This window comes from Zosterops lateralis, assembly GCF_965231275.1.
Source record: "Zosterops lateralis genome assembly, chromosome: 3".
Classification (NCBI taxonomy): Eukaryota; Metazoa; Chordata; class Aves; order Passeriformes; family Zosteropidae; genus Zosterops; species Zosterops lateralis.
In genome coordinates, this window is record NC_139764.1 from 22,537,207 (window position 1) to 22,562,721 (window position 25,515).

Genomic DNA, 25,515 nt, shown 5'->3' on the forward strand with positions numbered 1-25,515 from the left:
TCACAGAGGCTCCATGGAATGTTGGTCCTTGCTCACCATTATCCTTTGTATCAGCAGTGGGATGCCTGGGCTTTTTGCAGGTCATCTCTTCTGTTAATGTCTGCTTGTGAGAATATTCACTGCATTTAAGCTGGTCTGTGCCAAATCTTAGCCTGGAGCAGTGCTGGTATTCCCTATCCCAGTGCTGGTGTCCCATTGACGGCTGAGGAGTGACCAGAGCAGGGTGGGCAAGAGAAATACCCTGCTGGTGCCCCGTTAGCCATCCCTGCCTGTCCTCACTGGGAGCAGCACTCAGGCACTGTCTGCCAGGCCCTTGACCTCCCCTCCAGTCCTGCCACTGTCCAGCTGACCAGCCCTGGGATCCTCTCCCTCTCCTCGCCCAATAGGGGCTGCTTTTTGTTAAGTCACTGCTGAGCCAAGCTTTTCATAAATAAGCAGACCCTGACCATGAAAGCTCTAAAATTGTTTTCCCCTTTTGTTTATCCTGAACATCATGTCACCTTTCTGCATCCAAACCTCCCCTATGTCAACGCAGGGAAGGGATCAGGGACAATTATGTTTGTTTTTTTTTTTTCTTACAAGGAATGCTGACATGAAACTGGTCAGGTTAAGAGACCTGAGAAACTCAAAACATGGAAAAATCCCAAACCAAAGAGGTCATCAACAGTGCCCCAAAACTGGTGGGTACTTAATTTTATGTATGTATTTTTTATGAGTTGTTTTATTTATCAATTGGGTTTTATTGAGCCATTCCATTTATATCTTAGAAGACTGAAGCATTACTTGAGAATCTGAGAGCTCCTCTACCAAACAAGATATAACAGACATATTGGAGGGGTTGTGATAAGAGAATATGCTTTGAATTCTCTAAACTCTCCTGCCCTTGGAAAGTCACTGGATTATGCATTGTGGAATAAGCTACTTTATAGTTGTTTCTTCTTCCAGAAAATGAAACAAAACTCTCTTCCAGGAAAATTAGTAATGCTTTTGTTATTGTTCAAGCTTATGTTGTTTTTGTGCCTCTCAGGTCAGTGTGGAAAAACAGTCTAATATGTTTACTTTTGCTTAATTGATCTTACTTTGTCTTTGCATCATTTTGTCTGGGGCTTCAGCCCAGAGAACTGTAAACAAAGCGAAGATATGTACAGGTTCTGAGTCCAGATTCTAGTCTCAGTGAAAACAGTGGGTGGTTGCTCACTAGGTGGAATTATTCAGAAAGCTTTTGATGTTTATTTAACTTCTCTCTCACTGAGTGTAGTGAGAAAAGAGCTCAGCACTGAGTACTCTCAAACATTTCACCCTTAGTGTCATCACTGTTTGTCCTGCTTTTTGGGCAGGCTATCCAGCTTTTGTACTGCAGTAATTTCTTTTCGAAGGTGAAAGTAGCTTTTTTTATCCACATAGAATTGAGAAGTGTAATGTGTGTAACAGGCTGGTTTTCTAAGAATCTTCCTTTTGTGAGCATGGCTGTGTACACTTTAAAGAGTGTAAAAGGTAGATATAAAATAACAATGTCTCTTTCCTTGTCTAAGTATTTGTTCTATTAATAGAAGAGTTGAGACTACTCAATATGTAACTCCAGTAGATGGATCAAAGTGGGGGTGTGAAGGCCAGCTTGGTTAAGGTCTTCATTTTGTAAAGGAAGAGGCAAGCATAAGAAACAGCACCAGCCTTTGAAGAATAAAATACAGGGTTCTGGAGCAGTGCCTAGTGAAAATCTGTCTACCAGCACATTTAGCTGTTTCTAGAATAATAATCATCACATCTCTAACTGGCTGCCACTCCTTGATCTGATGGGTCTTCTGCTAGTTTGTGGTTCTTCCTCTGTACTGCAGCTGCTCTGTCTAAAGGGGTAGTGGCAGAGGAGAGAATAACAGACTAGGGCCTTGTTCCTCATCTTTGTTCACCATCAGTGCAAATGTGGCTGACAGCAATAACCTTTTGAATTAAGGAGATTAAATCAGAACAAATAAATACCAGGAACAAATATTTGCTGGCCAGTGCAACAGATCAATTCACTAAAATAACGATCTGACTTTCTGCTGTGCACAGCTGTGATAAGAGGTGATGGAAAAAAGAGGGTATTCCAGATGACCACTGAAGTTCCTCAGGATGTGGGTATTTGGTATCAATAGCTTGGTGCTGATGATGCTGGAATCCTGCCAGTTTTACTTGTGGTATTTCAGCTCTCAGTGCTGGCTACTGTTTGCATCTTTGTGCTTAACATTCTGTAAGACGTAGAATATGCAGGAGGTTGAATGTTACAGGCTCCACATTTGTCCCTTCTAAAAGCTGTTATGTGCTGCAGTAATTACCACCATAAAAATAGTAAGAAAAGAACTAGGTCTTCCCTCTGGGCTATCTTAGTCCCTTTTTTTTTTCTTTTTTTCTGAAGCTTTTGTTGTAGATCACAAGCTTTATGACACAGAAATTAAATTATCTCCCTTGTATCTCAAGTATTCTATTGTGGTGATAAGCCAACTGATATTTTAGGACCACTGTGCAGCTTCTCTGGGATAGAAATGCTTTTAAATATGTAATGCAGTTAGGATTGGAACCATTATGGTCTTCAAGGGGAGATGGATTTCAAGTTCTGTTTTTGTTTATATGGAACGGCTTATACTTTGTTCAAGGGAATAAAACCTTTTTGTGTGTGTGTGTTGACTTTAACAAAGTGAGTAGTGTTTGCTCCTTTAACCACTTAACTTGAGTTGCTCTTCTCCAGCTGATTTATCTCCAGGAGGGATCACTGAAAAATCGTTGCAAAGAAATCATAGGTTTATTCAGTAGATGCCAGACAGGTGTGATTGGCCATTCCTGTATCACTATCATTAGAGATAACAGAACAGGAAACAACTAACAGTCTGACATCAATTTCTGCAGTCCCAATGTTTTTAACCTTAGAACACAACTTCCCTTGTTCTTCTGGGAAAAGGGAATCTGAGAATTTCTGTATACACACATCTTTATCTTACTCTTTCACCATTTTTCTTGAGTATTTTTCTAAGCTGTTTGGTTAAAGCCCATCTTGTCATCTTAATTTAACAAGGTTGTTAATCATGTTTACATCAACATACATCATCAGCCTTCTCCCAAAAGTACAGGTATATCTGTACTCTAGTGAGGTGTCTTCATTAGTCATGCTGGGTGTTTTATTGCAACAGCCTGTAATTATTTTGTCAGTAAATATCAAAACCTCACGGTGCCTACTTGAATGATGCAAAGTAGCCTCCTGCCAAGACAAGAAAACTATCAGCTCTACCTTTTGTTCTCATATATAATAGTATTACATATAAAATGAAGCCTTTTTTATTAGAAAAGGAAGCCACTCCAATTCAGAAGGTAAATGAAAACTTTGTGATATCTGTCATCAGGTGGTATAAAGGGCAATCGTGGTAAAGGATCAGAAATATTTGAAATCTGCAAGTTCATTGTGGAAGTATTTGAAGAAGCACAATAGAAGTAATATATTAATCTCTCTAACTGGTTTCCAGTGGAATTCTTGAAAAGTGGAAGTAACTTGTTCTTCATGAATTAGAAAGCTTCAGGAATGATGGTATAGGACTTCTGTTCAATGTCCTTAAATGTTCATACTTGGGTATATAGCTGAAAACAATGAGTCTATGAGGCACTTCTGCAAAAAATCCAGGAAATTAAAAATATATCTTCTGAGCAGTCAGGGATTCAAAGGCACATTTTAGATGTACATCATTACAGCCTTTCTACATACAGTCAGCTTGCTTCCTTGTCCCTTCTTAATAAACTAAATTTGACACTATGAAGGCTCTTTTACTTCAAGTTGAGACTGTAGGATATCTGGAACATGACTTGAGAAAATCTGTCTTGTGGACACTAGGTAGAATTGGAGGAGAAACACAGGATTTGAAGTAATTTAAGTTTCAACTTCTGCAATATGTGCTTAAGATATTATCCACTTTGTAGGCTGTTCAATTTTCAGTTTTTAAGCAGCTCATCTTTTTTTTTTTTTTCTTGCACTGCTTCTCTTGGAAGGGCATTCCTCAATGTTACTGCTATAATGTGTATGGCTTTTCTAATTTTCACCTTAAATGATGCATGCTGTGTTTATAGCAACTGTTCTTGAGCCAAAACTGTCTTTCTCTTTCCTGCCTGATGTTTATGGTCTGTTACTATTGCTTAGTGAAAAATAATTTTAAATGAATTTGTTTTGAAGAGAAATCAAGAGAGTCTGGGGGATACGAGCTGACCATGATGGCTGCAGTTTGAGACAACTGGCCTGTTTCAGTGATGATGATGGCATCTGCTCTCCTGCACTATGGTAATAATAAAACTCTCCTGAAAGTCTGTGTGGGACTGACTTGCCACACTTGTCCAGTCTAGACAGGCCATCTTAATGGCAGGAACTAGAAGGAAATCACAGTAAAAGGTACTAAGATGTGCAGGTCTCTGTTTAGGCAAGGTTTGTGGAGAGAGGCAGCCTGTTTCTTAGGCAGACTTACACAGCTGTGGGATGCTCACAAGCTTCTGGCATACAAATCCCTCCTAGATAAGGCAGTCAAATATTTGGTTGATTCAGGAAAACCTTTTTGGTTCTTTGTTAGCAGAAGCAGCTGTGGAGGATTTAATGTCTTTCAAATGAACTGCCCATCAAAATACTGCATTCTGAAATGAGAAAAGGATTGCCAGTGAGATACACAGGGCAGCCAGAGGATTTGTGAAGATGCCCAGGCAGGTTCAGGACAGTATATGAAATAGAAATTTACTTCATATAGCTGGTGTTAGAGTTTTGACAAGGAGCCACATGCTAGACTGCATCCAGTGTATAGACAAGAGAGAACTAGGTATTACCATCTCCCCAACAAAATTAATTCATACCTTCACAGGGGCAGAAATAAACAAGCAAGGCAAACTTCTGTGTAGAGACCCTCTCCTGTGAAGAAAAGCAGTGGAAAGTTAGCTATGCATGGGCATGGTGTGGTAACTAGTTTTTATTTACTTAGTCTGGCCCAGACACTCCTACTTGCCTGTGCAGGGATCTTGGAATATCATGGGATTTTTACATGCCAGAGACAGTGCTTTAGCAGCTGTTCAGAAGAATGAAGAGCCCCATGTGGTTCTTGCAGCTGCTTCTCTCCCCTTTTGTCCTTGAAACACCCACTGGAGACAATGCTTCACCTGTGACAGGGGCAACAGCCAGTCTCTGCAAGTGAACTCTGCCTCCTTCTGGGACAGAGTTATAATGTTTCAATACAAAAGATGCTCCTAAAATGTCAACAAATTAAGAGAAAGAAAGATGAAGGAGAAGATTATTGGGTTAGATTATCAGGACAGGTATACCAAGTTTTTCACATGGTGCCTGGAAGCAGGTAAAAGACAACTGATTGGTGTCAAGTTTGGTGCTGCTGAAGAAAAAAACACATAAACAAGCCTACTTGAAAAGAAGTTGTTTTTCAGGTCAGATATTCGAAACATCCTTTGTTTGACCCACTGGAAGTAGGCAATGGAAGAAACACTGAATGAATTGAAACAAGTCGTGCTTTGCTAATTGTTGTGGAGAATAGTGATAACCGGGACTCCTCAACAGAAGGCTGAATTGGCTAACCTTGCTCATGTCTTGCTCTCATACAAAGACAGGTGGTAGGACAAAGAAAAGACCTATAATTAAACTCCACCCATCTTCAAAAGCAGGAGAAGAGACCATAATTCATGCTATAAATCTGGACAATTAGACAGTATTTGTACAATTAGAAGCCGAACACTGAATGATTAGTGATTCATGAATAATGAGGTAGCATCCACTCACAAACCTCAATGAGGAAATCAAATTTATGTTTGCTTTGTGATGAATTTAGATACCTCATAGGAAAGTGCATGAGCATAATTAATTTTTTAAATTTCTGAAAAATGCCTTTGAAAAAATGTGCAATACCTCACTTTCATAATCATATGGTGATTTTATGTGGCGATTTCTTTGGGTTTTGGTGTTTGGTTGGGGTTTTTTGGAGTGTTTTGTTATTGCAGAGTATTAAGTTTACTGTCTGTATTAGGATCCCAAATGGTTTTGTTTCTTTGAGCTCTTTTTGGAGACTTTGGCAATAAATATGAATGTCCCTATCCAGTAAGATAAAAGGCATACTTCTTTCAGGAACCTGTCCTCACCAGGGCTGATAGGTGATGCCAAAGAGAAGAACAAACATCCTCACACATGTCTATCTACACTCAACACACTCTATCTTTACACTCAATCTTTAATCATTACTCTATGATGTTTTGGGGTTTTTTTAACTCATATAGAGCACACTCAGAACAAAAACCACAACCACCAATAGCTGAAGCTCTAAAAAGGGAATTTTAAGCAGTAAGAGATGGTGTGTACAGCTCTAATTAACCTCGTATGCCCTCATGGTTGATACTGATAACAGCAGGTAGAAACTTCTTGAGATCCCTGAAGAATGTCTAGTGTGTGCTCCTACAAAAAATACATGAGCCAACCGAAGAGGGATCACCTGAACAAAAGAAATATGTTTCCACTTCAGGGGAAAGATTCTGTCCACAGTGGTTTAGGAACAGTGGCTCCAGAGGGGCAGTAGGCACACAGAGTGAGTGTGCAGACACTGGAAGATTGATACAGGGGGTATTGCTTTCAAGCACTGACTTGGGACTCTGTTTTCTTTTGTATCTGCTTTAAAAATTGCTCCTCATAAATCCCTTCATAGAATTCTCTTCAGAGCCACCTGTACTTTCTTGTTTCCTGGAAGAGGAACATGAGAACAGAGCAATAAATCTTCTCACTTCTGTTTGTTCTAAATCTTCTCCTTTATTACCCCTGGCATTGTTTCCTTGTTGTACTTTCATCCATTTACCTAATTCTGGCAGTAAACTCCTGGCAGGAATGGTGTTTCTGTAAATTTCACTGTATTTATTTAGGTACAGATGTGATTATCTGCAGAACAGATTATTATTACTATTATTATGATTGTAACAGCCAGGTCTGCAGGATTAGCCAGTCAGAATGAGGAAAGTCAGCTGCTTTTTTTAAAAAAGAATATATATTCTTGAATAATATCAACTGCTTTCTGAGCTCTTTAGTGAGTTAATGAGACTGCAAGGAATTTTCAACTTCTAAAACATTCCCATCTCAGAGTAACGAATGGGCAAAGGGATGATTTCTAAGATGGGAAACCTGCTGGACTTTATCTGACTGGTAAGTTAGAATACTTTGTCTCATAAGTAATTTTTGTTTGATTGAGGAAAGTTTTCCATTTTAGCTCACTTAACGGAGTTCTGTGTTGAGGGTTTTGTGAATTGGCTTTTTTAACTTTCACTTTCTTTTCTCTGATTTCTGGTAATCTTCTATTCTGTTTCCCATACAACGCGGGATTTCAAAAAAAGGACAAGGGATTTCAGTAACACATGCTTTCATGCTGCAGAGTTATTCAGAACTCTAGGAAAATTCCTGTTCTGTATGTCTTGGTTCTCTGCCTTTGAAATGGGTATAGTAATAGACTATCCCATGAGGGTGGTAGGAGAATGAGTGAATTTGGTGTTGTATGACCAGTGACTCTGTTGAGATGAGGTCTGAAGTTTTAAAATACCATCTAATCTATGTATAGAGATCATGATCATGGTTGAATTTATCTTTATTTTTTGTCTTATATATATAGTAGGTTGATGGATCTATAATGTTATCACCAAGGCTAGGTAAAAATTTGAGTAGGGGCTTCCTTAAAAAAATGATGACAAGACTGCAAACATTCTTTAAACCCAAGAGCTTCATCATGCATTATGGAAAACACAGATTAGGAAACTAAACAAGTTTGATTTTGGTGTTAATGCTGTAATGGCTGGTTGCTTTAAGATTGCTGTAATAACATGTTACTTGTGGTTATATGTAGTAATTGTTATTTGAAATATTACAAAACTATTAATGAGTAGTAACCTTGTGTACACTAATTTTGAGATTGAAGCTTGCTACGTGAGGGTAGTGCTTGTGTAAATTTTGCACATAAATATAAAGCAACAGAGCTTAAGATTACTTGGAGAAAAGTGTTTTTTCTAGTACTCTGATACTGCAAAGTGGGAGGTGTCAGACAATAGGTGTCAGCACTGGTTCAGCTATGCACAACTTCACTGAAAATGTAGATTAATGCAGCTGGTGTTAAGCACAAGTTTGCTGTGAGCTCTACTTTCAGCAAACTGAAATTCCAGTAAAGAAGGCTGAAACAGTGTTTGACACTTGTTATAAAATAGCTGTTCTAGGGTATAGGCTGGGAAACAGAATAAATGAGACAGAAGATGAAAGCTGGTAAAAAGGATGTATGTTCTGTATTCACTGTGAAATGTTTCCATAATACTGAAGGAAAGAGTGTTTCTGAAAATTGTAATTTAATTAGGTTTTGTTATCTCATGAATTATTCAGAGAGGTTCCTGAGAGGAAGACTTTGATATAGTGCTTTTCTAGGGATTTTCCAGAAATAATAAAAAAACCTAATCAAAACTAATTGAAACTGAAGAAGGAAAGCAAAATCACAAGAATCAGCATGGAGCAGACAGGATAAGGAACAGCACTAGGAAACTTCCACGAGACTTTGGAACTGTGCCGTTTTGTGGTGGAATTTTAAACCGGCTCTAGAAGTTTGGATATCTTGTTCATTAAACCAGGGCATCTCATATGCAGGGGACTATGGATGATTCTGCCAGCACCTTTGGAAGAAAAAAACCGGGAAGACTTCACACAAATGTGTAGTTGTGTAATGGAGAAGCCAGAAGAAACCACCACCAGGGAAATGGAAGACAAAAAATCCTTGATTTTCCTCTGTGTTTCACTGGCAACACGTGCCTAGGAACTAGTTTGTGAGGATTAAGCCAAACCAGGTTAAGACTAAAGGCTTTAAGAGCCCAGTGTAAACACTTCTTTTGAGGTGCTGGACCAGAGTGCCAATCCTCTAGAATTGCTTTTATGTGGACAAACACATACCTGTTTAAATTATGTCCTCCCAGGCAGAGAGTACTGTAGCTTTAAAACTTTAAAAAGGAAAATTAGTGGAATCGTCTTGCAGTCAGTTTACCAGCTGATGTGCACATATCAAGGAGTTTCTAAAATAAGCAGGTGCTGTCATTAGAGACCTCTGTGTGGTGAATGCCAGGTGGATGGCTGTACACAGAACAAGGTAAACAGCTTTTTCTTGTCAATATTTGGTGAAGGATAGCTGGGAGAACCACCCCCCGCCCCGAAGTTTGCATTGCATTGCAAAACCCCGTGAATTCCTTGCTAGCAGCCGTGTCAGTGGCACACGGCAGTGCCCCAAGCCTGGCAGGATAATCTAAAGGGAATGCAGCTGAATTGTGATCCTCCGTATAAAAGGGGGCGGGTCACTCTGCTGGTTCCTGCTCCCTTTCCGTCATTAGGGCTGCAGAAGCACCAACCAAAGGCAGCTGGCACGCCTCTCCATGGCCTCTTATATAATGTGGGGTTTCACAGGGCGCTGGTGTAGAAATAAAGTCAAACGTTGAGGCAGACTCGTATTACTTGTGGTGTGGCTGGTGCTCAGTTTGCTGTGGGGAGCAGGGCTGCTCTCACAGGGGTGGTCTGTGGCACTGATTGAGTGAAATTTGGAAGGTGTGCAGGATGGCTCCAAACGAGGCAGGGGATGAACTTGTTTTCTTTGTGAATGGTAAAAAGGTAAGGAAGATTGCAGCTTTCTGTCCAGCTTGCTCCTGGATTGTGGCTTGATTACTTACCTTTCTAGTCATCTTTTTCCTCCTCTGAAGTTTTCTGATCAGAACACATATTCCATGGCTTTTAAATATTAAATTTAAATATTAAATGTGAAGACAACATATTGCTTTGCTAAATGGCTTTTTCTTTAACTTTACCTTGTGAATTATTCAAAGAAAAACACAATTACATAATATTCTTTTCACATTTTAGATTTGTTGGCAATAATTTACTACAGTTCTGGAGTAACTACTTTTAAATAAGTGTGCACTGCTCAATACAGGCATTTCTACTAGAAATAATTTTCGTGGTTACAACAGATCTGGAGATTTTTACTCAAATGGAAGCCTCCATATATAATTCATGTGCTCAATAACTAATTCTAACATCTGGTTTTTGAAAGGGATTTAGAAAAATGTTTATTGCATTTCCATTTAAGAAGCTAGAAAACACTTGAGAATGAAAGCCCATTAACTCATACTGATTCCAGACAATAACCTTAGAGGTGACTGTGTCTCACAGGAGGCTGAGGTGCCCATTGCACATGATGGACACATTTGCACAGTTTGTCCCAGAGCCCCCTTTCCTCAGTTTGGATTTTGCCTGGCTATGAATGCAGCCTTGCCTCTTCAAAGGCTTGTAAACAGTCAAAACTGACTCTTTGACCACCTACCAAGTTAATTCTATTTCTGAGCTCAGCTCAGTGCTGCCTTCCCCAACTTCCCCTTGCCTACACACTTGGGCGAGGGAACTTTGTGCTAAAGCAGCTGCCTGCTGGGAAGCCTGGGGAGTGGGGGAGGGTTGCATATCCACTTGTGTGGAAACAAAAGTTTGCAATCCTTCCCTGTGCACTGCTTGGGGGTAAATCGTGTGGTATACTAAGTTTGGACTAGACAATTAATTTTTTAGTCCTTTGAAGGATCACACAAGACTCTCAGTTGGTTAAAAAGCTCTGTGCCCTGCCTTAGAGACTGGCACAGGATTAGTATCCATTTTGCTTTTGTTGGTCTTTCATAGTAGTTTAATCAAGTGTAAATGTGGATGAGAGTGTGGCTACAATTAGGGGTTTTAGTTATGAATTTGTATCCCAAATCAGATTGGAATTAGACCATTCCAAGGTACAATTTGATTTGGTATGAATGTTTTGTTTTATTGATATATTAACAGTTTACTGAAGAATAAAGTTTATCTAGTATGCAGTAAAAGTTAGTCATAGAGCTGTTGAATGTAATACTGATGTAGAGCCCAGGCTTGATTCTGAGGTTTTGTAGAGAAGGATGACAACTAAAGCTTTGCTCACACAGATCAGTAGTGGTTCATGTGTTAATTGGCATATCAGCCATTCATTGTTTCTAGAAACAGATGAAAACTTGAAACTCTAAATTAATTGTAACTAGCTAATTGAGTCTGGTAATTGAAATTGTGGCATGGGATGGTCTGTGAATTTTATCTGATGGCACACCATTAACTTGTTGTCTTCATGCTCTGTGAAGTTTTAGAGGGTGAACTTGGAGCTCTTTAGATCTTGCATTAGGAGGTTGCCACAAATGTCTTGGGAATCCAGACCCTGATACAAGCCAAGTGTCCTGTCTTGTTTGATTGGTTTTTTCTGGTATGCCCTAATGAAAGAGAATTGTAGTTCTGGTGCCAGATCAGCTGAGGTTCAAAACCAATAGGCCTCTCATGGTAGGTATGATGAAGAGTTCATATACAAATTCCTGCGTGCAGTTACAAGTGGTGCTTCAGCACTGGCTGCTGCTCAGTTATTACAAGAGCACTGCTCTGTGTAAACTGTTAGAAAAGTCTTTCTTCCTGGAGAAAACTTTTTGGCTAACACATAAAAATGTCTGTTAGTCAAAGTCCAGATCTGGCCCTGTGGGACTCTCTTTTTATGTGTGTGGGGTGAGGCAGAGAAGGGGAGAAATGGCAGCCTGGGCCCTGAAGGCCATCAGCAGAAAACAACCTGCTCACTTTGGATCTTCTGTCTGTCCTTTCTGTATCCTGCTCATAATAAACCTGTTTTGAGTGACACTGGCCTTGTTGCATTTCAGCATTTTTTATGGAACTGCTGTTCCTGTTTACAAAAGCCATCGCTCAGAGCTCACAGTGTGCATGTGTAAAGGAGTTTATCATAGTGTGATCTTGGCAGCTTGGCTAAAAAAAAAAACAAACAGCCCACCAAGGGATGATTTATATTACCAATGGTACCAACTCATTTAAACGTCAAAGCTCTCTCAGCATCCTTTCCCACTGCCTCATGGAGCAGGCAGTTCCATTAAAGGAGCAGGTTTCACAGAGCCTCCAGTGTTGTTGTTGTTGTTTTCTTTTTTTTTCTTTTTTTTTTTTTTTTTTTTCTTTTTTTTTTTTTCTTTTTTTTTTTTTCTCCTATTCCCTTCTTTGTGTGTGTTGCTAAAGTGGCTCAAGTTACAACCCCATCAAATGCAGGTTTAAGAGTGAGAATTGGACTCACGGGGCACTCTGCTCTGTGGCAGTGTATGTGGAGTTTGTTGGGACACTGCTGCACAGGAAAGGTTATGTCATGGAAGGAGTGGTGGGAAGTGCCTGGAAGTGCAGTTCTGCTGGAACAGCAGGTAGCAAGAGGGGAAGTGGAGAAGTAGGCATTAATGTCTTCTCTCTGGTGGCCAGTGGCAGGACCTGAGGAAACAGCATCCATCAGGGGAGGTTAGGAAAAGGTTTTTCACCCAGAGGGTGGTTGGGCACTGGAGCAGGTTCCTCAGAGCAGTGGTCACAGCACCAAACCTGGCAGACTTCAGAAAGTATTTGGACAACACTCTCAGGCACCCGGTGGGATTCTTGGAGTGTCCTGTGCAGGCCCAGAAGTTGAGCTTTGGTGGTTTTAGTGAGTCCCTTCCAAGTCAGTCTATTCCATGATTCTAAGTTAGGATATGACTCTATTCATCAGGGGCCCTGACTAAATATTCCAGGTGATTCACTGTGGAAACATGGCCAGTGGGAAAGGTTACTGCTGTGTGGATTCATGACAGCTTGACATTGCAAATGGGCTGCTGACATTCTGTCACTGTTCAAACCACATGATAAGAAGGGGTTTGTAAGATAGGGACATGGGTTGCAGCAAATCCTTTCACGTTAGTCCAGTCTGCAGTGTTGTCAAGGGAAAGTCTCCTTGGAACAGCTGAGCATACTTTGCATTCAGGACTGTTTATTTTAAACACCTGTTTACTTCACTGGGCATAGAGCTTGGCACACAACTAACTCAAAGTTATCTTAATAGTTTGCCTAGACTAGAATGCAAATCAGTGTGCTCATTTAAAGCTAATAGTAGCAATTTTTTTTTCCCTTGGCTGACAAGTCTGTCTCATGCATATGTAGCATGTAATTTTAGTTAAACGTGTGGAATCAATATTTCTATTTCTATTCTGAATGCTAAGGGAGGATCTACACTGGAAGCCACATTGGACCTCTTACCACTTCCAAAGTCTGTGGGTATTTGGTTACTGATGGGACCAGCTGAAATACAGAATTTTTCTGAGCTTTGTGAACCTCTGGGGTCTACATAAACAATGACTTAAAAGCTTTCAGTGCACTGATTTAAAGCAGAACAAAATGTTCTCATGACCAATAGTAAATTTACAAATTTACATTGTGTGGTTAATATTCATACCCTAGGGGACCTTTACCCTAGGGGTCTGACTTGCTGTGTGGCAGTCTATTTAAAACCTTTCACTTTCGCTTCTTGCAACTTATTGAGTGACCAGGGATTAGTGATTGAATGGAACTTGTCCTTCAGGAAAGCATCTGCTACTCATTTGTAGACCACAACTGATGGAAAGCTTAGCATGTTGTTTGGTTAACTGGAAAAGTTTGTTTTCTCTTTCTTTCTGTTCCTCTATTTACCTTGTTGAACAACTGTTCTCTTAAATGGAAAAATCTCTGACTTTCTGGGAATATTAATTTAAATAGGATGCTTTATGTTGTAAAGGCAAATTTATCTGAATTAGTAGAGTCAGGTAGAGAAGCTGGAAAAAAATTGAAATCGAAATTTTGTACATAAAATTATGTGGAAGTGAGCTCAACATTTCTCTGGACTAGTCCATGCTCTCTAAAGGTGTAAAGAACTGCTTCAGAACCTGCTCTGTGTGGTACTTAAAAGCACAAAGAGGGGCAGACTAGGCTCCCTGCTGAGGTGGATCTGAGTATTTAAAACTCCTAGAATCAGTAGGCAAACAGACATGTAGTCAAACACAGCAGTACAGAGTAAATTGGTTGAGAGTCATTGACTGTCTGTGCCATCCTAACGTTTTCAACAATGTTTCTGCATTTGATTAATAATTAAGGTACCAAATGCAGTAAAATCCAGTTTTAAATTGTGAAAATGTGGCTGTCAATGTGATATACCTGCAATAGGACATTTGATTTAAAAAACCAAAATAAAACAAATTACCAAACACTAAAAACCAGTAACTTACAAAAAGTGAAATATTTAACTGCAGTATCTAAGTTTTCTGATCCTACAACCACAGAATGCAATGGATGGAATTCAGTTTCTTTCTGTACAAGGACACTGGGGGAGGTGAGCAGGAATGGTGATATTGAGCTGTGAATCATATTGTACTGTGCATCAGACAAGACGTGTTATTCCCACCCACAGGGTTTTAAAATATTTTAAGAACAAATCACTGCAGGTGATTGCAACAAACCACTGGAGGAATGATGTGTTGGAGGACAAACCAGCATCAACAAAAATGAGCAAAAGGCAAGAACAGAAAAATTCTTACTCTGTGCCCAGCAAGAGAGACTCATCAGTGAACATCCTCCCACTAGGAATCCGAAGTGAAGAGAAATGACTCCTTGATCTCTGATGTGTGAGATTTGTGTTAATCCAGAATGTTCTCCAAACTCTTACCCGTTATCTCCCTCAGGTCCCTAGTCTCTGCCAGAATTGCAGATATGTGGCTCCAGTGGAGTAGTTTGAAGTGACTGAAGTAGCAATCCAGGGCTGTTGGCTAGAACAGAGTATGGGTGTGGATTGTCTGGGACATGGTGGAAGGCACTTTCTGATAAGGTTGAGCAAAGCTTTGGCTTCGGGACTTCACACTTTCTTATATCACTGAAAGTACATGGAAATGAGTGGTTAAGTGAAAAATGAAGGACTAGGCCTGTCTTGTATTTCCTGTTTCCTGAAAAGAAGCCAGTAGGCCAAATTTTATTTGCTTGGTTTGAGTACATAACTGAGTGCTTCTTGGACTCTTCCAAAAAAACCTCTTGAGACATTTTCTTTGATATAAGCACAGAATAGTCTTTAACTGTTCTGAAGTTTCTTCTCTGTACCTGGCTACCTTGGAAGCTGCTTTGGAAGAGTTTGCAATAGCCATTGGCACAGACATTAGGAAGAAACTCAGCGTGACAGTGACAGTGGGAGTTGCTGGGGCAGCTTTTTCCTGTGGAATGGCTCTGAAAGGCCATTTGTCCACTCACAGGGATGTTTGGAATTTCCTACTCGTGTGTGTTTGCCAAGCTGCTGCAGAGGGACGTAACCAGATGGTCATGGAAGAGCCACTGCATACTTTTATTTGTTTCTATGCATCCAGGACATGAGGGAACAGGGGCACTCTGCTCTGAATAGCAGCAATGAGTGCTGCATGATAGACAATATGACGTTCCCAAACTAGAATTCCTGTAGATCATCCTCAGTGCAGGAATGAGGTGTGCAAAAAGTGACTGGTTTTGTTTTGCAGGAGCAATTTTATTGGTTAATTCTAAAAAGGTGAACTCAAACAGGAAGTATGAACCTTGTCTCTGTAGAATGACCCTGTTACGTGTCAAAGGCATAAAACTGAAGAAGAACAGAGGTTGAAAAGATTTCTTATCAGTGGAAAAAAAAAGAGTAAAAAATACTTGCAGAAATGACCCCTGTTTCAATTTGCCCTTCAAACTAGGAGTGATTAATTTAAATAAACTGTAACTATTGTACTTAGGACTTGCATAAAATAAGAGCCAGGAATATGATTATATTCTGGCACACAGCAAATTTGGAAAAGTTTCTTGACACTTTATTAATAAAAGAAAAAGGGGAAGACAAGCCCTGTGGCCGTTTGGAGGCAAGAGCACAACTTTGGTTTCTGACCACTGGGCAGAGGTTAAAGTATAACATTTAATGGTTATTTTTTATGTCTAATGTATAACTTCTAATAGTGTTGTTTCTTAATAGGATGGAGGTGTCTCAAAATATGCAGCAAAAATTTCTCCTTTCTTGTAATTTTGTATTCCCACATTTAGGATGGCCACTATTGTAATACTGATTGTTTTAATGTTACAAGGGGAGAAGGAGAAACTTCAGAGGATTGGTACTTGCTGTCCATCCTGCTGTACCTGTGTTGTCACATTACTGTTTCCACTGCTGAGTTTTTTCTCTGCAAAACTTATTACTGATGCTCTTTCTGTCATTCTGTTTATCTGCTGATTTTTTTCTGTTTCTTCTAATAGTAAAAGAAGGGACAGAGTTCAGTTATTCAGGGTTAGTAAAGATGAGATGCCGTTTGGGACATGTCAGGAACCCAAGATCTGAGTACAAATCACAGTTCTTTCTCATCTCACTACTAATTTTGTTTGCTGGTTTTGATGGAAGTTTTTTTAAGATTTGCTTCAGTGTGCCATGACTGAAAAATCTCAGATGTATGTAATGCATATACTTCACTCTGACACAATAAATTCAAGGAAATGTTGTGCCTGCAAATGTGACCAACATTGCTGAAATAATCAGTGATTTTGCTCCCTGCCTTGGAAAAGAAGTTGCAGAAAGACCAAACTTTCTCCTTGCAACTAACTTATCTGTGTTTTAAACCATTTTGTGTTTATCAATATCTTTCCCTTCTTGCAGGTGGTGGAAAAAGATGTGGACCCAGAAACAACCCTGCTGACTTATCTACGAAGAAAATGTATCCAGTGTCAGAAAAAACTGCAGAAGGCTTTAAATGCCTACGGCATTTCATAATTGTTTACTGTTCTGTCACTTCAGTACTGGGCAGAGCTTCTGCACAGACTATAAGTGGAGGGTGCGTTTTTGCATTGTCTGGTATTTCTTGCTAGCAAAGATTACAGCTACTATTCCAGGGTTAAAAAAATAACAATTTTTAAATTATATATTTGAAAGGAAAAACTTGTAATTTTGCAGAATTATATTATGATGGAAGCAATAATGAGATGGCAATAAAATTGAAGGAAATTTAAGTTTGTTCCATACAAATCATAAAGAATTTTCTGGCCAAAGCATCATATTGGCTAGTCAATGTCCCATAAATTGATAATTTTGTGCTCTTTATCAGATGGCCCAGGGAGGCAGGCTCAGAGGCAGGGCTCCCCCATGTACCAGGGCATGTTTATGTGAGCAGATGGCAGTGGTCATCTTTCACCCCTGTTTGAAACTGGTCAACAAGTGAGTCAGAACAGCTTCAGGAGCTGAGTAGCTATTACTGTGATTACCAGGGTGGCTGTACCAGGTCTGGTTCTGTAGGTAGTGTCATTCCATGTTTTCTGAGTTTTTGTCTGGCCAGCTGGGTGTGTACATCTGCCAAACTGTTCACAGCTGTGTTGGTATATCCGTACCACGCTGCCGTGTTCCATTTGTCTGGGAGCTGAAGGAAGTGCAGGGACATGAATCACACTCCTCTTTGAGGTTTCCAGCAGAACTATCAGCAACTCTATTTATTTGAATATACTATAGATGGATAAAGGTCAAGAGGAAATGTAAGTGGCATGACTCTTGTGCCTAGGTGTGCCTATCTTACCACTAGAACTTTTAAGTCTAATCTTGTTGATAACTAATGCAAATAGCTTTGTAAAGAGAGAATCTGAGCTCTTCAAAACCTGCTGATGTTCTACATGAGCATTCTGGTTAACTTACTTTGTAGATGTCTGCTTAAGGTCAGACAAATACTTTGAGAAACATGCTATATTGAGGCAGGTTAGCACTCTTGTCAAGAGAAGCATTGGCTGGCATAGGAAAGCTGTATTTCTGTTCAAGGGGGCACATGATTGTATGAAAAGCAGTGATGGCTTTAAGGACAGGGTTTAATTGTGGACTTGGCAGTATTATGTTTATGGTTGGACTTGGTGATCTTAAAGATTTTTTTCCAACCTAACGGATTCTATGATTCTCTAGAAATGGTCAGTGCCATATTGTTTGCAGTGAAGTCAAGATTAATTGAGATCCCTCTATCAGGTCTTGTTGCTTTTCCAAAGGCTTTGTGATATAGGGAAAGGCACTGATTATGTCTACTTGGTGTGTCCATTACCAATGAAATCAGCTGATTTTTACCCCACCAAAAGTCTCTCAACATTGGCAAATCCTCTTTGCAATAAATAATAGTGTCTAATTACCTTCTAATGAGTGAAGGAACCTAAGCAGAAGTGACTCAAGGAATTCTCTCCTGAACTCCCTTTGCAGAACATTTAATGTAATTCCTGATTTTAAAGCATGACCATGAGCTCAGCAGTCTGTAGAAGAATCTGCTTAAGCCAGGCCATACACTCTGTGAGCTCCCAGGTGTCTGTGCAGGGGTTCTGTGCATGTACATGAGTTTTGGCTCTCAGTGTCTCCCTCCTATGGTTTTATGGGACCCATGCTCCTGGGGAGTGTGCTTGGCTGGTTTTGTCCCTATCAATTGGCAAGCCATCAGAAATGGGATGGCCAGACCATGACTTTTGAGATGCAGGTGATTTGTGAGCAGTTCAAATGCAGCTCCCAGCCAGTGCTAAACTGCGTAACTTTAGCCCTGAATGACTGCTCTACCTGGGAGCCTTCTGGGTGTTAGGAGTCACCAGGTGTAGGAAGAAGCCAAGCCCCACCAGTAAGAGGTGCTGATGGAGGATGTCACTGTGTGGCTCAGAGATGTCGCTGCATGCCTGAACAGCTCCAGCTCAGCAATTACCAATGCTTTGTCTCCCTTATGTCATTTCTTTTTCTGAGTAATGGAAAGTGGGCACTGTTGCAGTTCAGGGTATTTTTTTGTTTATTTCTAAGAGTCTGTTGGAGCATGGGCTGTGTCCTTATGAGGAGTTTGGGTGTTGATCTCCACAGTCACATGCTGGCTTTTGAAACTTTGCTTATGTTTAATTATTAAGCAGAAGAAATGAGTGCTTTGTTTCCAGCAAGAACTTGTTGCTCAGCCTTGATTGACAACTTGAGCAAGTTTCTGCCAACACTTTCCATGTTTTCCTTAATTCCTATTCTCTCAGTGGGCCTGTGTGGAACCAAACTAGGCTGTGGAGAAGGTGGATGTGGTGCTTGCACTGTTATGATATCCAAGTATGATCCCTTTCGGAAGAAAATCCTGTATCCTTTGCAATCTGAACTCTGCAGCAGAGAAATAAAATGGGGACAGATCCAGGTTCCTGACATACCAGACATGATACTGTTTTTTTAAAAAAAGTTATATAATGAATGTTCCTGCCAAAACATAATTTTTCACTTTCAGAACATAAGCTCAGAAGGCTAAGATAAGAAAGTATTTTTCTTAAAGCATTGCACAATGCTGATAGGGAACTATTTCTTTGTGCCCTGCAATATCTGCACCGATTCTAATGTAACTTTTTCCTGTGAGAATCCATATAATGATTATTGTGATAAAATCTTTATTATTATTCTATCAATAATCTTGTTTCTGTATACCAGCAGATATTAAATTTTTTTCTCTACTTTTATTGTAACCTTCAGAATTATTTTCTGAGACAAAATTTCCTCATGTTCTCACTTTAATTAATTGAAAGGGGAAACAATGGAATCAAATAAAAAGGGGAATGCAGAGAGAGAGAGGATGAGACAGAGCGACAGGCCCCAGTTTAGTTTTACTGTGGGGAACAGAAAGCACTGAAATCTTTAATATATTTGGAATAATGCTTGGAGATACTATAACCTGGATTCTCTGAGTGGTTCTGCTTAATAGCATGACCATGAGTAAGAGATCTTTAGAGTCATTATTCTGTCTTGATAGAAATGAGATAAAACAGCTATTCTTATACGAGTTTTGGCAACATTACTCTCTTTTACTTTCAATCTAGATTTTCACCCCATGTTTACCATCTAGAAGCAGCTTTCCAACTAAAAGACTGGGAACTCCAGGCTCTTACATAACTTTGCAAGCATCCAGCTGCACAACATCTTGGTATTTGTAGTTTGCCCCAGTAAATTACTTATATGGGTTCTGTATCTTAACATGCAACAGGGATTTTTAAAGTTGCTATATTTAGGTGGAATCTTATGGTATTTGCCCAGATCAAACTGCAAGGGAAATTGATTAGAACTTTGGATGACTGGGTGCTGTAGCATTTGGCTTGTAATTAATTCTTGTATCAGATCTATTTACATGCTCCTATTGTGTTCATTGCTGTAGTTTCTGAGTACTCTTCACTACTCCTATTCCCTTTTTCCTTTGCTGAGCAGCACTACCAAATGAAATGACCTTAATGTACTGTTTTAGCCACCATACTGCCAATGCTTGTCTCTTCCCTGTCTGTGCCCTGCATCATGTGGCTGTAACTACTGTTGAAGGCATAGGAAACACAAAATCCAGGCTGCACCCAGCCCAGGTAAGCTAATAATACTGGTAACTTTAAAACCCACTATGCATGTTTTCTTATGCTAATTAAAGGTGTTCCAGGACACTGGGACCTCCACCGTAATGGTAAAGCCACAAGGCTGACTCACTCCCCACATGAGCAATCCATACTTGCATGAATGGCTAAGTAACAGAATCAGACGCCTGGGGCAATGATACAGCTCTGATCTGCCCCTAACAGGTTAACTGGTGCTGTCCTGGCTGAATTGCTGATGTTTTTGTCTTTGAGCTGCATGACTGTATTTGGTTCACATCCTGGTCTGGGAAGGCTGATGTTGTGGGGAAAGCCAATATAATTACCTGGAGCTAGGAACTCTGAGATAGGTTTGAGCTCTCCTATATGGCTTATGAGTGAGTTTGGTTTCTCATCTTGCATAGTTAGGAACCTTCCCTGCAGTCATGAAGTGAGGTTTGGTTCAGTGATGTTTCTGGAGTCTCAAAATATTCTTGGTGAGAAGGAGTGACAAGAATGTGTATCCTTGCTCTTCTAGCAAGGTGCTACAATGCAGCCTTGTCTCTCTTTGTCAGAGAGCTGCCCTTAAGGTAAACTGTGATTCATCCCAGTTTGCACAGTGGATAGGACTTGTGCCAGTACCTGGGGGAATAAACAACAAAGTGAAAAATAAGTCTGATGTGTATGAATGGATGGCAGCCAGTCTGACCTTTGTCTTCTTTTCTCTCCTCCTGCCTGAAGATTCCGACAGCTAAGTTTTGAAATTCAAACTCAGGTCTAGGCAAGTAGACCCAAACCTTCCTAGCAGGTAAATCCTGATCTCCTCGGAATCTTCTAGTGGCCTTCAGTCACATTTTGAATTCTAAGCCGAGGTGCAAACTTATCAGGCTGCCCTCCTCTTTGAAGGCTGTCTCACAGATTAATTGACCAGAGAACATCTCATGATAATCTTAGCTCCTCTGTGATACTGGGTTTTGCTTTTAACAGAAGTGTAATAGAAACAAGCACAACAATGAACTCACCTTGGTATTATGGGCTAATCATGTTTTTTACTTTCTCTCAGGAGAGAATAGCAAAAAGTCATGGGTCCCAATGTGGCTTTTGCACTCCAGGCATTGTCATGTCCATGTACACATTGCTTCGGAACAACCCCGAGCCCCACATGGAGGACATTGAAGATGCTTTCCAAGGTAATATTCACAGCCCTGCAGGAGTGAAACCTGTTCTGCTTTTATTGTATCTGCTTCACCCAGCGGGATGCATTATTTAATGCATTTTGCTAAAAACAGTTGATGGTTGTGAGGTTAAGAAGTAGCTTTTCCACTCAGAGACTGGCCAGGTGCTATGAAGTGAATACCATAGTTCATAAGCAGGGGCAGGTGCCCTCAGTCTGAGATTAGGAACCCACTAATCTTAACAACAGACCAAAAAGTGGCCTGTTCTTGAGGGGCTTAAAAGTTTATTCATTGCTGTCACAAGAGCCTGTAGAGGTGACAGAGAACATGTCCTTAAGCCAAGGACCAAGACAGAAACATACCATGATGGAGTGGGGCAGAATCCAAATGTGTAAATCTTGTGAGAGGCTGCTCTTGTTGCTGAGGTTGGAGTCATTACTGTGCTTCCAGCAGTGATCTGAAAGGAATGATGATGCAGGAGAAAGCAACCTCTGTGTAATTCAGGAGACAGACTAGCTGGTATACTGATTAGACTCACACAATTGAGAAAAATGAACACTGAATAAGACAGATTGAATTTGTTCTAAATTAATTTCAGTTTAAGTTTCAACAAAAAGGAATGGTAGGGTTGTTGCAAGGTTCCTAATGAAGTTTTCCTCTTCCCAGTTTTTTCATCAGCTGTATCAAGATTTGACAAGTTTTTGTGGGAACAATAGAATATTCTAAAAGAAGAGAAGTTTTTAGCCAAATGATACTAAATCCTTATCCTTTTGCTCTGGCAATGCAGGGAACTTGTGTCGGTGTACAGGATACAGACCCATTCTGGAAGGATACAGGACATTTGCTAAAGTAAGTGGTTTCAGATGATGTTTTAAAAAGACCTGGAAAGTTGTCTTTCTGTCTGTTACCGAAATACTCCATGGACTCAAATGGGGAGGAAGGAAATGCATGTGCTCCAACAACCCAGCTCCAACTCTTGACCTCTTTGTATGTGATTCATGCATTAGTTCAGATAGAGCAAACCCTTTACTCTCTCCATGTGCTGGGACACTTGAATAAGATCCATCCATGGTCCCGTTTTGGATCACAGGTAATCAGGCTCTGTAATACTTTTCTGTAAGTCTCAGAAAACTCACCCTCTCTGCATAACACAGCTTGGAGCTGATCCTAGTGTGGACAGTAAAGGTGTGGTGCATTGGTAGGGACACTTTGTGGAGGAATCTAGTGAGGAATTTGTTTATTTGAAAGATCAGATGCAAAGCAGGAATAGTTCTGGAAAGAAGTAAAGTTACTATTTTATAGCTCTTGCCCAGAATTATTCTGCTGGTTTGAGTGCAGTATGAAGCTTTGCCATAAATTTTCTCTAGTCCCTTTGTACCTGAAAGAGTGCTGGAGGTTGTGAAGAAGAGTAGATCATTATGTATTTTAGTGATTACCATCCACTCATGGGTCTACACTGGTATTAAATATCAAAAGGAAAGAATTTACAATGATGCCCATTAATTTAATTTTATTATCCAGAATTGCAATCAACAAAAGAGAATACAAGCAGGAGTGAGATCCATTACAAATTGTTGATAAACCCAGTTGATAAAAGCCCACTTGGATTTCCAACAGGCTTTCCACAGTGTCTCACCAAAGGCTTTTAAAGACAATAGGGGTTATGAGGGAAGATCTCTGTATGGATGAAAGAACTATGTATGGATTGGTTAAAAGGCAGTAGAGGACAAATGGTATATTTTTGCAGTGGAGGGAGGTCACAGTTGTGGAGTTTTGATGGGACCTGTGGTGGGAAGCAAGGCTGTTGCACCTATCCCTAAATGTGGTTTAAAAGAGTGTGGGTAAGGATATGAGGAAATAAACTAAAACATGTCAAGTTAATCTGGGTAGTGAAGGCGGGAATTGGCTTTGAGGAATTTCTGAAGGATTTAATGAACCTGAGAGACTTGGAGAATAGAATGGGATACAAAACAGAAAGCACTTCATGGCTCTTCCTACAGTTGAGTACTCTATGTAGTTCTGCTCCTCTCGTCTCTAACGGGGTATAGCAGAGTAGAAGAATTCAGAGAACTGGAATAAGGCTCACATCTGTGGCAATTTGAATTCCATACAGGGAAGCACTGAGTCCACCTCAGCCTGAAAAAGAGATGCCAGGGAGAGGAAGGGACTCTACATACCACATACAGTTGTTTCTGTTGACCTCTGATAGAGACCAACAAAATTGAGATTAGCAGGTGGAATGTGAACAGGCATCTGCTGTTTCCTGCCTCCCCCAGTAAAAGAGCATTTCAAGAAATGAAACAGATTGAAAACGAAGGCAGATGGTCTGCCTGGTGGTAGACTACTGGTATTGTATTGTGTGTGCTTGCCCCTTTCAGTCTTCTCTGGGTATCTCATCACAGCTCCAGAGATAATGGTTGAATGGTCTGAACAGTTCCACACCAGAACAAGACGTTTATCAGTACAGTGGACATGGCACTGCAGTATACAGCCTTCCACTGGCAAGAGAAACACCTTCTTGGTTGGCACCTTCCTTCTGCTTTGGGTATTTCTCTTAAAAAGAGATCAAACCTACTTCATTTCCTTGGAAATCTGCACATTTTTTTCTCAGAACAGTTTTTGTTCCCACAGGACATAAATTGCTGTGGCAGAATTGCCAATGGCACTGGATGCTGTCGTAGTGGGAAGGAAAATACCGTGGTAAGCTGAATGTTAAAATCCATAACCTCAATTTTCAATAAAGCATTGGAGCTTTGTGTTAGTCACCTCTCTGGCTCTGCTGTGTTGCAGATATTCAGAGCTCTCTGAGCTGTTTTTGTTGTCTGTCTCTTGGAAAATGCTGGGACTGTGTATGTCCTGATTGGCATGAATGGCTGTCATGACATGGGTTTTAAAACAGTGATGTTCCTTCTGCAAGGTGCAACCCTTCTGTGAAATAGCATGGTGACAACTGTGAGCAATGTGTCACCAACTTCTGGTGCATTGAAGTGATACATCTTTCTGTGAAAACAGGTCTAAATTCCCCACTGTGATCTTTACCAAATTTTGCCATCCAGTGATGAATGAAGTAATTTCCTCTCTGTTCCAAAACTGTACAATTGGAATCTTTTGGAATATATGGGGGGAAAAAAGTTAATCACATTGTATGTACCAGTCTAGGTACAAAACAAATGAAGGAATGGAAAGAAGAAATTAGTGCATAAGGTAGTGTGAGTGTAAAATGAACTTAGGAAACAGAGAATGTAATAAAATTCATCAGACATTTCCAGGGAATTTCTGTGGATTGTTTTTTTAGGAAGCATTCAGTGTTGCATGGAATACTCCAACATTAAAGACTGCTTGGGGTCCTTTCTTTCAAGTGTGAAAAATGTTACTGCAAATTTCTGAAATCTGAATTGATGAAATTCTGTAAAAACTGCAATGTTCTGACTTTGTTTAGAATAGCTGAAATGTGCTTGTTTCTTCTTTAGAATGGGGGCTGCTGTGGAGGAAAAGCCAATGGTCCAGGCTGCTGCATGAATGGAAAAGAAGACAGTGTGGTAAGATGCCTCTCAACTGGTAGATTTTCCTTTATTCCTGATGTTTTAAAGTCTTAGATCTGGCTCATTGTATGCCCAAACCCAATGCTTTTATTTTAGCAGTATTTATGGGAAGTGATTTAGACTAATTTATATTTCATCGTCAGAAAAACATACCTCAGAAAAGGTATATTTGACATGGTTTAACATACCAATGTGAAAGTGATGTCACTTTTGGTTGACAAAAACATTAGTGTGTTCAGGGTTGAGGGTTCTGATAAGATATGGAGGGGAATCAGAAAAATATAACTGAAGAACCTTAAATGCTGAATCAGGTGGCATAATTTTGCTGTGTTTGCCATATTTTGCACTATGAAACAGTAACAGGTATTTGAGCAGAAAGAGGAATGAGTTACGGTTTTATATGGAGAGCTTTCTCCTCAGTCACTAGCCATTTGCATTTTCTCTGTCATAGACAATGACATCCTCCAGCCTGTTCAATTCTTCTGAGTTCCAGCCATTGGATCCCACACAGGAGCCAATCTTCCCACCAGAGTTAATGGTAAGTTCATTCAGA

At 40.1% G+C, this 25,515-nt stretch overlaps 1 protein-coding gene across 1 annotated transcript in view; it reads left to right on the top strand.

The window, feature by feature from the left end:
* The first annotated feature begins 9,430 nt into the window (after positions 1 to 9,430).
* Positions 9,431 to 25,515, top strand: part of XDH (xanthine dehydrogenase) — a 46,686-nt gene continuing 30,601 nt past the window's right edge. Inside the window, exons 1-9 of the mRNA XM_083856714.1 lie at positions 9,431 to 9,661; positions 16,557 to 16,614; positions 18,914 to 19,010; positions 20,155 to 20,263; positions 21,309 to 21,435; positions 22,208 to 22,269; positions 24,052 to 24,120; positions 24,891 to 24,959; positions 25,414 to 25,500. Of these exons, the coding sequence (XP_083712840.1) occupies positions 9,608 to 9,661; positions 16,557 to 16,614; positions 18,914 to 19,010; positions 20,155 to 20,263; positions 21,309 to 21,435; positions 22,208 to 22,269; positions 24,052 to 24,120; positions 24,891 to 24,959; positions 25,414 to 25,500 (732 nt within the window). The 5' untranslated portion in view covers positions 9,431 to 9,607. The remainder of the gene's footprint in view (positions 9,662 to 16,556; positions 16,615 to 18,913; positions 19,011 to 20,154; positions 20,264 to 21,308; positions 21,436 to 22,207; positions 22,270 to 24,051; positions 24,121 to 24,890; positions 24,960 to 25,413; positions 25,501 to 25,515) is intronic.